The sequence below is a fragment of the Podarcis gaigeae genome (assembly GCF_964106915.1).
Source record: "Podarcis gaigeae genome assembly, chromosome: 5".
Lineage (NCBI taxonomy): Eukaryota > Metazoa > Chordata > Lepidosauria > Squamata > Lacertidae > Podarcis > Podarcis gaigeae.
The window spans coordinates 5151382-5167968 of NC_139681.1; the positions used below are offsets into that span (position 1 = coordinate 5151382).

The 16587-nt window shown below is 41.7% G+C and overlaps 1 protein-coding gene across 5 annotated transcripts in view; it reads right to left on the reverse strand.

Moving 5' to 3' along the window:
• Positions 1-16587, reverse strand: part of PCLO (piccolo presynaptic cytomatrix protein) — a gene marked incomplete at its 5' end in the record, with an annotated part of 241011 nt that overhangs the window by 41047 nt on the left and 183377 nt on the right. For 4 of the 5 annotated variants that reach the window (XM_083738705.1, XM_083738703.1, XM_083738702.1 and 1 more), the window contains 7 exons: positions 1591-1684; positions 4091-4117; positions 6512-6642; positions 8314-8364; positions 11369-11580; positions 13236-13303; positions 14156-14264. In XM_083738705.1, coding sequence (XP_083594831.1) covers positions 1591-1684; positions 4091-4117; positions 6512-6642; positions 8314-8364; positions 11369-11580; positions 13236-13303; positions 14156-14264 — 692 coding nt within the window. The remainder of the gene's footprint in view (positions 1-1590; positions 1685-4090; positions 4118-6511; positions 6643-8313; positions 8365-11368; positions 11581-13235; positions 13304-14155; positions 14265-16587) is intronic. The other variant, XR_014564187.1, reaches the window with a different exon arrangement.

The window sequence follows — 16587 nt, forward strand, 5'->3', positions numbered from 1 at the left end:
TCTCACCAAAGACTCCTGAGTAAGCCTACCAGTCATGGAATAGGAGGAGACATCCTATTGGGGATCAGTAACTAGCTCAGAAATAGGAAGCAGAGATTACAGTTAGTGGAGTCTTCTGCCAATGGAGAGATGTAGAAAGCAGAATTTCCCAAGGTACCTGTGTTTTTTTAACTTGATCATAAATGATTTAGCATTATGGGTGAGCAGTGAGGTAACCAGGTTTGTTGAGAGCATCTAATTGTTCAGAGAACTTAAAACAAAATGAGATTTTGAAGAGCTCCAAATAAACCTCTTCAAAGGGAGCGAATGGGCAGTAAAATGAGAAATGCAACTCAATGTAAGTACAGTGGTGCCTCGCAAGACGAAATTAATTCGTTCCGCAAGTTTTTTCTTATTGCGTGTTTTTCATCTTGCGAAGCATGGTTTCCCATAGGAATGCATTGAAAATCAATCAATGCGTTCCTATGGAAACCGCCTTCAGACCAGGTCCGGGGACAGTCTGTCCCCCGACCTCTTCTGAAGGCTGGGGGGGGGGGACAAGGGCTTTTCTTCCCACCGCCAGCCTTCAAAAGGCTGTTCTGAAGGCTGGCGGTGGGAAGAAAAGCCCTTCTCCCCACCTCCCGCCCCGCAAGCTCTGGGGTCAGGAGGGCTTCGCTGCCGACCCCCAGCATTTTAAAAGCCCCTGGGACAGTGGAGGTCTTCTGAAGGCAGGCGGTGGGCGAAAGTCTTTGCTCCCCCCCGCCTGCCTTCAAAAGCCGTCCGGGATAGCGGAGAAACGCGCTGCGCTTCTCCGCTATCCCGGGAAGGCAGGCGGGGGGGGGGGAGCAAAGACTTTTGCCCCCCGCTGGCCTTCAGAAGAGGTCCAGGACCTCTTCTGAAGGCCAGCGGTGGGCGAAAGTCTTTGCTCCCAACGGCCAGCATTTTAAAAGCGGTCCGGGATAGCGAAAAAGCGCAGCGCTTCCCTGCTATCCCGGACCGCTTTTAAAATGCTGGCGGTGGGGAGCAAAGCCTTTCGGCCCCCATCGGCCTTCCTGGACCTCTTCTGAAGGCCGGAGGGGGGCGAAAGGCTTTGCTCCCCACCGCCAGCATTTAAAAGAGGTCCCCGGAGATTTCCCTATGGGCTTTCTTCTTGCGAAGCAAGCCCATAGGGAAATTCGTCTTGCGGAACGACTCAAAAACGGAAAACTCTTTCATCTTGCGAGTTTTTCGTTTTGCGAGGCGTTCGTCTTGCGAGGCACCACTGTAAGTGTAAAGTGATGCACCTTGGGGAAAAGAATCTAAATTTCACTTACACACTCATAGGGTCTGAACTGCCAGTGGCTGGCAGAGAGCTTTTCCCTTTATAGAGAGGCATGTTAATGGCTAGCTATGCAAATAGATCTGAGATGAGGGTGGGGATAGCAGCAAAGGCTGGGGTGCTTCTTTTAAGCAACGGAAATCAGGAAATCTCATATGGTCAGGGGAGACTGGCAGGCAAAGTTGAAATAGGTTAGTACAGACAGACTCTTATAAGTGTAGGGCATCATTAGAGAAGAGTCAGGAGCAGAATTAGACCACACCTGCAATGAGATATCTCTTACAGTCACATACCTGCTCCATGGATATATTTTTATAAATGACTGTCTGGTTCCATTCAGGATTCAAGCTTTTCTGCACATATTTAGTCCTCCTCTTGTTCTCGACACTGAAGTGGAACAAAGGAACAAAACATGTCATTACTTATACTTGCCTCCACCTGCTCCAAGGCAGAAACAATTTCAGTGCAACTGATAAAAATAAATAAACCAATCATTCAGGCTGGCACAGAATAATGCCAGTTGATCTGCTGTAAATGATAATCTTCTGCTGAACAATCTCCCAATTCAGTCTTTAAAATAAAACTTTTGAATTTGCAGCCTGTCTACTAAGAAACCTCCCAACCTCTGTTGCCTGTGACTGACAACAACACAAATATCTTGGTTGCATTTACAAATTGCTCCTGTTTGTTTACAACAGCCTTTCTCATTGTAAGAGTAAATAATGATGTATTGGTTTTCTTGAACAACTTCCTTCCGGCTATCAAGCTGAGATGGGTTTAATTCTCTGTATTATTTTCTCATCTTTAATCATAGGAGAGTCATCCCTAAAAAAACATGAAAGGGAAGCTCTGATGCAAGCTCCATCCTGTTAATGATAGAAACACTAATTTAATATTGATCCTTTAAAGCAGGCTTCAAAGTTCCTTTTTCTATAGGGCATTTCAGAGGTTTTGCTGAATTATTTGATTTACAATGTACCGGTATTTTATTGTGTTGTGTTTTCTGAAGGCTGAGACTACAAAACCGATGGCATCCTTTTCCATCACAATATGATGGTTCCAGACCACATGCTGCATTTCACTATCACATAATCTAATCAGATATCATTTTGAGGAAAGCTGAATGGTTACAGATCCACCACTTCACTGCCCCAGAATCACCATAGTCAGATTTTAAGAGAGACGCTACATATCTTTTACAGAACTTCATTGTTTTCACACGACTGCCCTTTAAGATTTGTTGTTGTTGTTTAGTTGTTTAGTTGTGTCCGACTCTTCATGACCCCATGGAGCAGAGCATGCCAGGCACTCCTGTCTTCCACTGCCTCCCGCAGTTTGGTCAAACTCATGCTGGTAGCTTCGAGAACACTGTCCAACCATCTTGTCCTCTGTCGTCCCCTTCTCCTTGTGCCCTCCATCTTTCCCAACATCAGGGTCTTTTCCAGGGAGTCTTCTCTTCTCATGAGGTGGCCAAAGTCTTGGACCCTCAGCTTCAGGATCTGTCCTTCCAGTGAGCACTCAGGGCTGATTTCCTTCAGAATGGACAGGTTTGATCTCCTTGCAGTCCATGGGGCTCTCAAGAGTCTCCTCCAGCACCATAATTCAAAAGCATCCATTCTTTGGCAATCAGCCTTCTTTATGGTCCAGCTCTCACTTTAAGATTAGCATTGGAAATATTTCATAGTTCTAAAGCTGACTTGTCTTCCTTCATTTGCCAAAAACAGTGAATTCTGATAAAACAGCTCTGCTCCAGAAATAGCATTCTCTTTAAGAGCATGTCATTATTGCACAGAGAGCAGAAAAAGGAAGCATTTGCAGTGGTATGCTGCTGGCACCACACCGGATTTATATGGTTGACAATTGGAGCCAAATGGTGTCCCCAATGCAACCAGTGTCTGTTCAAATGTAGCGTATGACATTACAACCACTATCAGCCTTAAAGAAGCATAATTTAATTAGCAGTGAGATGAATATATTAAAAGCAGGAACAAGGAAATATCAAGCAAATCCCAGAGAGAATTAAAAGCTATGTTTAAGGCACTGTGCAATTTTAAAGTGAGAACTCCCCGCTAGGCAGACTTTTTACATCGGGTAACAAGTATATAATGGATTGCAGTGACTGATAATTAAAGAGAACTGTATGCATTGAACAATATTCATATCGGAAAAAGTGGGTTTAAGATGTGCTGCTCTCATTCCACCAAAAGCAAATGTCCATGAAAGCTAACAGAAAACCTCCCACAAGACTAGTAACATTTTTCACAGGTAGTTTTGCCCACCTCTAGACTGTCATTGGATTTTCCCTAAAGTAACATATTGAGAAAATTCTAAGTTTTATTCTCAGGTGAAACATCTGCAGCGTGTCAAAAGAAGCCCAAGAAGTTTGGATAACTTTTTTGGCAGGAAAAAACCCACACCAGGTGAATTCATAATTAACTATTTTTTTCAGCATTCTCTCCTACAGAAATTTCAATAAAATACATATAAGACCTCAGATCACTACTTCCTCATGTATCAAAAGAAGAGTCACCATCTCCAATCCTTAAAATAACAATTAAACTACTGGTTCCACTCCCCACCCACTGAACCATGAAGCTACTGAATCAATTGCTTGTTGCTTGTTTCTATAACAATTATGTGTTATAGAAATTTAACCTGCACTAGACACGAGCAGTAAATGTCAGCTACTTCACAGGCCCCTGAAATTCTAGGAAACTATAGTTGCGTGCCCAGGATATTACGTATTTCATGCTTAGAATAATCAGAGAATCAGTGAATAATAATGTACTTTACCTTGCATTCTGGACTACCATGACTTGGCTGCAAGGCCCCAGGGCAACAATGTGTTGAAGAATGATGGGAACAAACAGGAAGCAGAAGAAGAGAGAACCAGGGGAGAGAAGATATTTAGAGCACTTTATGCAAACAAGAAATGATGGGTGTATATATTATGAGAAATAGAAACATTAACCACTCTAGGCAGTTTAACATGGAACAGTAATCAGAGATAGTTACTATCAGACTAGATGGTTCAGACATAAGGCTAATGCACCATTGTAACATTAAATGGACAAGCAGATACAATCCTTGGGCTCCCACTGTCCCTTTTCTCTTTCCTCTCTTTACACAAGAGTGGAGGAAGCTTAAAGCTTTAATTCCTGGTACAAATAGTAGATTCCAGTCATGTCTAAATATGGAGAACTGTAGTTTGTTCGAACCATGAAGAGTTTACAAACCATAATATTAAACCATGGTTTGATCCTACTTTGAATTAACTAACTATGGCTTGGACAAGCCACAATGCACCATATTCAGACATAATGGGAAGCTGTGGTTTCCTGAAAACCACAAACAGAAGATCTAAACTTCCTTAGGGTACTGCTTAAGCCCAAGGTTTATTCTTGCTCATCCTCATATGCTAAATCACAGTTTAACTTGTATGTTTGAACGGGGCTGGTGAGTTCATTCAAATCATCTGGTAACACATTTGAGCATTTCTTCAACTAGGATATAATCATTAGTGACAACTAAATATGGAAGATACATCTAACATAAAATTTCTGAAATATTTGTTATGTCTTTTCCCTCACAGTCCTGACTATATTTAAATGTTTTCCGGTTTTCCAGCCATGTTCCCATGGGCTTCTCTAGGATAAAATTAACATAAGGTAAAGGTAAAGGTACCCCTGCCCGTACGGGCCAGTCTTGACAGACTCTGGGGTTGTGCGCCCATCTCACTCAAGAGGCCAGGGGCCAGCGCTGTCCGGAGACACTTCCGGGTCACGTGGCCAGCGTGACATTGCTGCTCTGGCGAGCCAGAGCCGCACACGGAAACGCCGTTTACCTTCCCGCTGGTAAGCGGTCCCTATTTATCTACTTGCACCCGGAGGTGCTTTCGAACTGCTAGGTTGGCAGGCGCTGGGACCGAGCAGCGGGAGCGCACCCCGCCGCAGGGATTCGAACCGCCAACCTTTCGATCGGCAAGTCCTAGGCGCTGAGGCTTTAACCCACAGCGCCACACATGCTTACATGTAAAAGGCCCAGATTCAATCCCTTGCAACTCCAGGTCATGTTGTTGTTTTTTAACATATTTTACCACCTGTAAGTGAGTTTCAGAGGGAGTTCTTTCCTTTTCGTTGATATGGATTTAAAGGGAGGTTTAGACCACATTCTGGTCCACTGAATGGGGTTAATCTCATAGCCTATGTTGTCCTCCCATTGTTTTTTGATTACATCTAGGGGATTTGTGGGATTTTGGAGTAGTATTTTGTATATTATGGATACCATCCCTTTGCCGTGTCTCTTTGTTGTTAGGAGGAGGTTGTCAAGGGCCTAGTTGCTGCTGATTTTACTACTGGATTGTTTAAGAGGGCATGTAATTGGTGGTGTGTTAGTCAACTCCAGGTAGTCTTCATTTAATTATTTGACAAGATTTATATATACCTTACTAGGGATGCGGGTGGTGCTGTGGGTAAAACCTCAGCGCCTAGGGCTTGCCGATTGCATGGTCGGCGGTTCGAATCCCCGCGGTGGGGTGAGCTCCCGTCTTTCGGTCCCAGCGCCTGCCAACCTAGCAGTTCGAAAGCACCCCCAGGTGCAAGTAGATAAATAGGGACCGCTTACTAGTGGGAAGGTAAACGACATTTCCGTGTGCTGCACTGGCTCGCCAGATGCAGCTTGTCACGCTGGCCACGTGCCCCGGAAGTGTCTCCGGACAGCGCTGGCCCCCGTCCTCTTAAGTGAGAGGGCCGCACAACCCTAGAGTCGGACACGACTGGCCCGTACGGGCAGGGGTACCTTTACCTTTACCTTTTATATATGCCTTAATGAACAAAAACCTCTAAGAGTTGGGAGAGACTCCTGCGGAAATCTTGGAGAGCTGCTGTTGTGTACACAACACTGAGTCAGATGGACCAATGGTCAGACTGAGATTAAGGCAGCTTCCTGAAAATACGAAATACTTTATTGTCACTTGTACAACTTGTATACAGTGAGATTACACTGTATACAAATGATGAGCAATCTGTGGGTGAACAAGCTTTCCTAAAATACAATTTGCCCACCAGCCTTGTTGTAGTTTGCAGAGGGTGACAGGGAGGCCCACATGAAATGAGTGTTCAGATTAGTTGATAAGAAATGGATCTCTTGAAGGTCAACAATGGGAAACCTGTTGTGTTAACAGCTGTTAGTAGTTGAAATCACCCCTCCACTTACCCTCTTCCTGGCAGAAGATAAACTTTGACAAACGGGTCCGAATAGCCGTTGTTGTCACGGGGAACAAGGTTTCTTGCTTGAAGAATGTGAATTATCAAATTGCCAAGGTGCTTGTCATAGTTGATTTGAAGCTAAGCGTAACATTGGTTGCCATTAATCATTTCCCAAATAATGTCATTTCAAAGTAATATCTATTACTACAGGTTACTTTTTAACATTCTCCAACACTAAAATTCAGTAATGCATCTTCATAGCTTTCCTAAATGAATCTCATAAGAAGTTTGTTTCAAGCAGATGATTTAATCTTCCTCTACAGAGAAAGAGAATAGAAGCATATTTCCCTGAAAAGTTTCTAAAGCAGACAGTAATGTGTTTGTATGTGCAGCATTATTTTTTTAAAAAAAGATCCTTCTAAAATCTTAGAATTTTCTGGTAAATGTAAGCATTTATCCATTTAAGGGCACTATGTCATATTGATCTATATTGTTTGTTTGTTCGTTTTTCTGTACTGAGAGTTTACCAAGCAGCTCTTTGCATCTCTAGAACTCCTAATCTTCTCTTCCTATATTTATTCTGCTTTCAAGAAGCTGAGAGTGGGGCAGAGATTTATTGGCACTTAAGATACAGTAGTCATTTGCAAGTTGAAGGTTTTGACTGCTTTGGGACACCCCCTCTGTGCTCAAGGTGGTTTGCAGTCTGGCATGGGGGGGGGGGCTGGTCTATAGCAGGAAGTAGTTGTGCAGTTATTTGGATCCCAGCCCCTAAAAACAATTGACCTGCTCCCATTGCAAATGCTTATAGCAAAATAACTATTGATTTGAACAAAAGAAGAAGAATGCAACTATATCACTGGAAACAGGAAGAACAGGAGTTGTTTTGAAAATGTCTCTTCTGTGAAGGAAGGCTCCTTCTGATTGTGGAAGGGGCTGAGATCCAGGGGGCACACTTTGATTTCCCCTGTAGTCCTCCCCACCACCTCCCACAATGTCCTGGAGCAACTTTGCTGGAAGCACTGGGAGCTGTAGGAATCAGGAAGAGTCCCACGAGCCGAGTTCTGCTCACAGAACTCTGGATCTAAACCAGCAGGTGTCTATTCTTTTTCCATAACCCAACTATGGGTTGTATACAAGAGTGTTGCAGGTGATGGAAAGGAATCAGGAAGGAAGGAATTTTAGGGTGATTTGCCCTTTCCCCACAGCAGAGCTGCACAGAGCTGCAAGAGGGGATATCCCTGGACATCGATTCCCTCCCCTTTCTGTGGGTACAAGTCTTACTGTCAGCTGAGCAATGTCATTGTATACAACCAGTGCTTTTTTCTAAAAAAATGTTTAGGGTTGCTCTCCTTTTGACTCAAGAAAATCACCATTTTATAGTTCAAATCGGGAAAAATAAATACAGTAAATGGACAAAAGTACGAAGATTCACAAAATGTTTAGGGGTATGTGTACCCCTGCGTACCCCCAGAAAAAAGCACTGTATACAACCCTATACTTTTAGTTTTGTATTATGGCACAGGAATAATGGAATTCCCATCTGGAACATCCATACAGGAATTTGCATAGATGTGCACTGTGCAATTCCTCAAATTAAAATTGAATTCATAGTTCTTCCCTTCCTCAGGAAGCAGCAACTGGATTAATATTAGTCATCAGCATTTGCATTCCACACAACTGATTTTTTTAAAATCTATTTTTAGCATTGATTTACAATTTGTGCAATGTTGGCAGTCTAAGAATCAAACAATGATAATTCTGTTCTATTATCCATTTATAGGAGAATAAATGCTAATATTAGATTGTTACCTGAATTTCTCCAGTAATTGGATGGGAACCAGACTTTGTACCTTCCGTGGGCTGCCATATTCAAAGAAAGAAGCACAGAAACACAGTTGTAAATCATTACATTTTAAAATAGTATTTCTTGCTATGAATATTTCTAGCATTACGATCATTATTCCTACCATTCTTACACCTACGTGATTAAGACTACTGACTTCGGTGGTACAAAAATTATAACTGAAATGAAATTGACCACACAAGTTTTGAATGTGACACTTTACATGAGAATTTGACTTCTGTGGGCAAATGACATCACTGAAATGACAGATGTCAAGATCAAAACAAACCCTAAATGCTAATACTGCTTAATCTCATATATAAAATAACCAGGCAGGAAGTTACTTTGCATGCACTGAAGATCTTGGGGAGGCTAAACAGGATTTTTTTTACTTTCCTCCTCATATAATATCACAAAACACTTTTGAACAGTCCTTCAGATTCAATGCAGAGAAATGAGTGTATGATTCTTTGAACCAAACTGAAGAAATGAGTTGTTTCCAGACAACACTTAGCAGCATCATTGACTACAAAGTTTAAAGAGTTTGCATAGCAGGGCATAAAAAGGCAGGTGGATTTATGTCCAGGCCTTTCATGTTATCATAACTTTGCCCATTCCAAACAGATTCTCAGTTGGTAATCCCATTTGCTCAAACTGTCCAAGAAGAGTTTCTGTCATAAAGGCACCCATGGTCTTCTTTCGTGTAACAAATCCCAATAACCTCTGGCTCAGACATCTCATTAGCAGATCATTTGATTTCATCAATGTAATGTGCAATCATTGTCATTTGTTCAACAAGACTAACACCAGGTGTGCAATTCAGAATAACCGAGTAGTATTTGGCTAAGTTTGCCTAAGCTAAAAGTTTCTTCTTTATAGCACCTACTAGAAGCTGTATCAGCTAATTTTGGATATCCTTTCCTAGGTAGTAAACCATTTTTTTCTTGAACTTTAGCTCTACACCAATGTTCATTCATGATAGGATCAAAAAGGGCTAGATATTCTACAAACTTCAAAAAGAAGAAGTCATTGTCAGCACTGTACAGGTTTTTTAGTTACACCATGGAAACCCAAGAACTCTGACCTAAGCAACCAAGCGTTCCAATATTTGTCACCAATATTGTTACTCTTGCCTAATTTCTGCTGGTAAATATCATCAAATGTTTTTCCTTTAGATAAGCACAACTCAAGTTCTTCTGCAGGTAGAAAAGAGCAACTAATTACTCTCAAAGGGCATTTAAAATTAGGCAACATGATTATCCATCAAATGATAAAAGAATAAGCAGGCTAGCACGGGATGCGGTCAGTATATTGCACCAAAAGGTCAACTCCTTTCTGTGCTGTGTAATTTGCTTTCTTTTGTTCAGTTCTTCAGACATTGAAGCTTTGTCAAAGTAATCTTACAGGACTCGCCAGAGGTGGCTGTCATTACCATGTTGGCAAGCTTCTCTGGTAAGAACTGCTTTTTTGTTGTTGTAGAATTAAAGTAAAGGTAACTTAACCTGGATGGTTAAGTTCAGTCAAAGGTGACTATGGGGTGTAGCGCTCATCTCGCTTCAGGCCAAGGGAGCCAGTGTTTGTCCACAGACAGCTTTCCGGGTCATGTGGCCAGCAGGACTAAACCACTTCTGACGCAAGGAGGACCATGACGAGTGCCAAAGCGCATGGAAACGTTGTTTACCTTCCCACCTCAGCGGTAACTATTCATCTACTTGCACTGGTGTGCTTTTGAACTGCTAGGCTGTAGAACTATGGTAACAGAACAGAATTTTAAAGCAAGAGGAAATCTAAATGAAACCACACCCAATAGTTTTCTGCAGCAGACACAGGAATGCATTAAATGCTGCACATGCAGTCCTTTGAATCCCATTGCAGGCCCTCTTCATCTACTTGAAGTACAATCAATAGGAAACACAACCCTCAGAAAGTTTTTGAGTACTTCAATGCCATCGTGAACTCTGAATAAATTTGGTGGGTCAAAGTGACAGCCCTGTTGTGATACTCAAAATCGAAATTACAAGGAAACCCCAAACAGGCCCTATTAGTGATGCCTCATTATCAGTGAGAAGAGATGCTAGCTCAGTCAAAGCATTACACGGGTCTCAACTGAACATGTCAAAATGCCTCCCTTGTCATTCCAGACTGCTAGTGCCCCCCGAGCTGCTCAGAACGCAGCCAGAGTGAAGCAGCCCCATGGTGGACGTGCCCAAGGATTAAGGCTTTCTGGGAAATGATTTATAATGAAATGAAAAAGGTATTTAAATATACCTTCTTGAAGAAACCAGAGGCCTTTCTCCTAGGCATGGTTGGCCAATAGGTGCCAAAGAAGGATAAAACTTTTTTTATGTATGCGACAACAGCAGCAAGAATACTTATTGCAAAATATTGGAAGACACAAGATCTACCCACTCTGGAAGAATGGCAGATGAAGATGATCAACTATATGGGACTGGCAGAAATGACCGGCAGAATCCGAGACCAGGGAAAAGAGTCGGCGGAAGAAGATTGGAAGAAGTTTAAAGACTATTTGCAGAAATATTGTAAAATTAATGAATGTTAGAATGATGTTGGATAGAAATTAAGTGGTTTCCAGCTGTAATGCTTAAGAGATACGGAAAATAAGGTTTTGAAATAAGTAAAAGAACTAATGCTGAGGATTTGCTGAACAAACAATCTGAATTGGAATATAAGAAAGGGAGGTATGAGGAGGTCTGGAAAATAAGTTAAAAGAAAATAAGTAAATGGAAACTCTATGTGTTTTTAAATTGTTTTTATTTCTGTATTTTTGTATTTTTGTATTTTTGTTTTTTCTTTTCTTTTTGTTTTACAATGTATTATTTTTGAAAACCTTAATAAATATCTTATTTAAAAAAAAAACAGAGTGAAGCAGCCCCAGTACCCCTGTTGCTAACATGGGAACACTGGAATCTCTTCTTTAAGCTTCTTATGGTCTCGATATGAAAATGCATATTCCCACCTCTGCATTCATACACAAAATAGCCAAAACAAATGGATTCCTACCTTGCTACTGTGCCGTTTCTTGCTGACCGAAGGAGAACCAGGCTGACCAGGGCTAGGAACAGAACTCGAGTTGGCTGACGTAGTCCCAGAATGAGCATGGGAGCTCTTTTCCATTGCGGAGGAGGCCATCAAGGGAGCCTGTTGCAGGGAAACCTTTTGCAGCTCTGCAGCCAGTTGCTTTGGGTCCACCCCGGGCGACTTTGTTTTATCCACTGCAAGCAAATGTATTTGTATTCATTTCTGCAACTCTCCCAGCTTGGGATGGAAGAATGGCAATTCATACTAGTAACTTCCCCGTTATTAGAGCACAAAGGGGAAGAAAACAGCTAACCAAGATGAACCGTAACAAAACCTTGGACAATAAACCAAATTGTGAAACTTTATAATCTCAGCCAGCTAAGTCAGCATGTGTATGTGTTGTGGAGGGAACCTGCTCACTCTCCTGAACCTTTAGCTTTTCAAAACGTAAGTCTCTAGTTCTTTGACTCATGATGTATATGAAAATGGGGAAACAGTAGTGGACTTCAGTGTTTGGTAAGAAGTAGACCTTCTCCTGCCTGCGAGCCAATGAGTGCAAAGGCCGTACAATTAAGTTTTATTTTGTAAGACTGGGTCTAGAGAAGTGCAAAAAATAACAGCCAATAAAAATGTATTTAGAAAATAGGGGGGGGGGGGGAAGATTTCTTAAAGAACTGCAGGGAGAATTTGACTTGTGCACCAGGCTTCCCCTCCTTCTTCATTATGCATTCTCCTGCGCCTTTTGAAAAGCCAGCCCTAAGTGTTGGATATGTCTCATGGGGCTGCAGCTGTGGGCAGTGAAATCAGCACATCTCCCTTGTGAATGTGGAAGCTCCCTTCTGCTGAGTCAGATAACTGGTCCATCTAGCTCAGACCTGTCAACACTCTTGTTATTGGCTGTGGCTTCCCAGACGTATCCAGGGACACCAGAGATGAATGCAGGGACTCTGTACATGAACAGCATCATTTGGATTAGTGTTCTTATTACTGGTTTATTATTCAACAAATGCATTTAAAACAAGAATAAAATCATATGAAGTAGACTTGTGGAAAAGAGAGCATGTGCTCCACCACTGTATTATGGACTTTCCATGCTTATCGGGGCTCTTTAGAGTCAAAGCATTACACAACTGTAATAGACTGAATAATCTCAAGCAGTTTACTGATAGCAAAGCGTTTGCTAGTTCATACTGACATGTGATGCCCTTTCCCGCTTTCCCACCCACCCCCTGGACCATTCAGCACAAGCATTTTAGCTACGGATCTGCAAATCAGTTTCTTTCCTTTAAACCTGAGGATATTTGCATTCATTACAGTAAGCAGCATAACCTCCAAAGGGCTAGAAGGTCTCTAGCCCATTTTTTTGGTGTGATTTCTTGTGGGACATAATGATGACCAACTGTATGTGGGTCCCTTATTCCCCCACCCCCCCAATTCTCTATATTAAGCTCAAATACTTGAATTGAAGGCCATCAGTTCTGATGTTTGCTCTAAAACCATTTGTTTGCCCTTGTATCAAATGTATCAAAGGTTTCATAAAATGAAATGGAAAAATATCAACACAGCCAATTTCAATTAACCAAAGAGCAATTTGTCATATCACTCCCAAACCAGAGCTGAAAAAAGTTTTAAAAGTCAGTGCTGGTTGTGCCATCTTCGTATCAGCATCAGCAAACAAATAGTCCATTCTCTGCATATTTGACCAAACTTGTCATCCACTGAGAAGAAATGGGACATATTTGCTTCCATTTTTTGCTGCATATTCAAAGGTACTTGACCGTGTGTTCTAAATGTACCAGAATCACAATTTGTGGTCTGTGTCACTGAAAAGCAAATTGTTTTTACTTACCAGCCTTTCCTGGCTCAAGCAAATCCAGATGTTGTGGATTCTCGGCATCTGACATCATGTTGAGATCCCTAAAGGAAGCCATAAGAAGCCTGAGACAAAAGGAAGCCTTGGCCCACCCTCATTGCGGTATTAGAGTAGATAAATGAGACATGGATTATGGCAGAAAGCAGCTCCCAAGCATGACCCCTTTTTTGGCCGATACGGGTTTGTGACGCTATTCAAGTCGAAGAGCTGAGGAAAATGGCAGTTCTGTGGTGGATTTTTAAATGGAATAAATGCAGGTTTACACTGAAATACAACCACTTTCCACAACGTTCAGATGAGCTAGATGTATCATTTGTTTACCTAACGTTGTCACAACACTTTCACTCACAATGAGCTTTGAAACCAGCTATGTTTCATCTCCACAGTGGTCCTGTGCCTTATTCCTCCTTTCTTACAACTCATTAGGCCTGAATCATAGCAACTTACTATGACGGTACTGAAATTTGAACGCAGAATCCCCTTGTTCTAATGCAGCCCAAGCTCCCACTGCGCTTCCAGCAAAGGATTATTTGTTTTCACCCTTACATTTAATCACTCACCCAAACTCATTTTGATTAACCTTTTCCAATCACAGAGAGAAATTCAACACGCAGCCCCCCAGAAGACATCAAAGGGAGTAAACTGACCTGTTAACATCCATGGGAACTTGGCCATAAATTTCAATAGGCTGTGGATGGTACCTGAAAGTCTATATTTACTCTTCAGTTTATAGTAAGGAACAAAGAAATTCTCCTCTAATATGTGCACCAAGCTTCTTTCCTTTTTAGATATAAACGGTGCACAAAGTGTTTCACGGGTTCCACCTTAACAATTGTGAATAGAAAAGCCATGAAAAGCCAAAAATAATGGAAACAGAAAGATGAGGAAAAACTCACAGTCTTACACATATTTCTGCTTCCCCACTCTGCTGACTGATGATACTCTGGACTTCTTCATATGTTTTGGCCGTCAAGGGAATGCCATTCCATTCCAGGACCTGCATCCCTAGAGGGGCAGAACAGGGGGAAACACGGTCTGGATTATAGCCAGTATCTTGAACATATATAAAGCGAAAGGCTCAAATAGCAGTTCAGTAAGTCAGTTTCAATGGGTCTTTGAAACTTAACAAAACTTCAAAGCCTTTCCATTGCACACCGATAAAAGAACAGAAAGCAAAACCCAAGACCAACATGTCAAATTACCTGTGTAGGTTAACACAGAATCAGTGGCGTAGCGTGGGGGGTGCAGGGGGGGCCGGCCGCACCGGGGACAACATCGGGGGGGGGGTGCTCGCACTTGCAGCTCTCTGCCCCTACTAAAATCCATGGGTTAAGGGGCGCAAATTACTTGCCTTGCCCCGGGTGCTGACAACCCACGCTACGCCACTGCATAGAATGATCCGATGGGAAAACCGTGGAGCATTTGTACCTGAACAAACAAATTGAACGGGAAAGGGAGGAAGAGAGAGGAAACTGGGAGATGGAAGCTGGCATTCTTTAAGCTGCATTCTTGACATGCCCTCCTTGGGAAGAACTCATTGAATGTAGAAAATTAGAATGTCATGGATAAAAATAATAATCAGCTTAGCCTTCTCCTCAGTATATTTTAAGGATTACAGCTAGATAATGAATGTGGCAGACCCTCCAAGTGTCCCTATATTCCAGGGACATCCCTGATTTAGAGAAGCTGTCCTGGTTTCTGATTTGATCCCGGAATGTCCCGCTTTTCCTTAGGATGTCCCTATTTCATTGGAGGAATGTTGGAGGGTATGGAGTTATCCGACCCCAGAGCCATCTGAAGGCAACCCCATATAGGGAAGATTTTTTTTAAAAAAATGTTTAATGTTAATGTTTTATTATGTTTTTATATATGTCGGAAGCTACCCAGAGTGGCTGGGGCAACCCAGTAAGATGTGTGGGGCTTAAATATTAAAATTATCTTTATAATAATAATAATTTATTATTTATACCCCACCCACCTGGCTGGGCCTCCCCAGCCACTCTGGGTGGCTTCCAACAAAATATTAAAATACAGTAATGCATCAAACATTAAAAGCTTCCCTAAACAGGGCTGCCTTCAGATATCTTCGAAAAGACTGGTAGTTGTTGTTCTCTTTGACATCTGGTGGGAGGGTGTCCCACAGGGCAGGAATGGGACGTCTCTATTTTCATCAGAGAAATGTTGGAGAGTATGATGTGAACTGCTTTGAATACTTGAAAGTGCCAAACACATTTATATCATTAGTCTTTGAAAAACTGCACTAAGGAATTGGGCTGCCTTATCTTATGTTTTGGAGTTTGCCACAATGATTGGCCACCTCTGTCCAATTTCTGTATTACAGAGTTGGAAGTATCAGGCCATTTTGTTTCGGAAGGCATTTTCAGTACCAAACCTCACCAAGACTATTTTTTATAACTAAATAATACAATTTGCTTGGCTTTAGAAACACATCAGAAACTATGGTTTTAATGGAGAACTATCCCTGCTTGAACAGTTATTTACCAGCATGAGTCAAAGAATAGAAGCCTTGAGGCTACAAATGTAAAATGTCCTTTACAGGCCAATTTATACAGGAATAATAATCCTACAGTTCCAGTTTATCTCATGGGGCTTGTGCAGGAGAACTTTCCTGGTGAACTGTTCCTTAACTAGCTAATCAAAGTCAACATGCAAAGCAACACCCCCACTGCATTTACACAGCACAAAAGTGACATTTCCTTGATCTGGTTCCACTTACATGGACAAAACAGAATCACTTAATGGATCCCATGTTTATTTTGAGACCTGTGCACACGATAAATGAGAGAACAAAAATAAAATTATGTGATAAATTCTTAATAAGAAAATAAATGGAAAAAGCAGAATATTGTTTGAGGAAGACACAGGGAAAGCAAAATTGTGTACAAAATAAATTTAAAAATGAACTAATTAAAATGTTTGGCTGATATTCCCATATCTCCAACATACTGAGTTTTTCGGGTAATAAAGTCAAATATTTAACACCACTCACCCAGCAATGAACTTACAAAAAACAAAAAAACAGTGGCTATGTGCGGAGTTAATAAAGTACATGGATATACAGAGGTGTCTTTCATAACTTAGCCTGTGCTTTCCTAAAATTAATTCTCTTAAAAGTCTTACTCAGATTTATAATATTGCTGAAGGCTGGAGACAATCGCTGCCATGTTTATAGACTGATTTACAAGAGTTGACATACTTGGGGTATGCAGGAGAAACCCAGAATAGCTATTTTAGCCAGATAGAAAGGCCCCTCTTCACTTCTCTCATCACTACCACTTGAAATGGTGTCATTAGGAATTTAAGATAG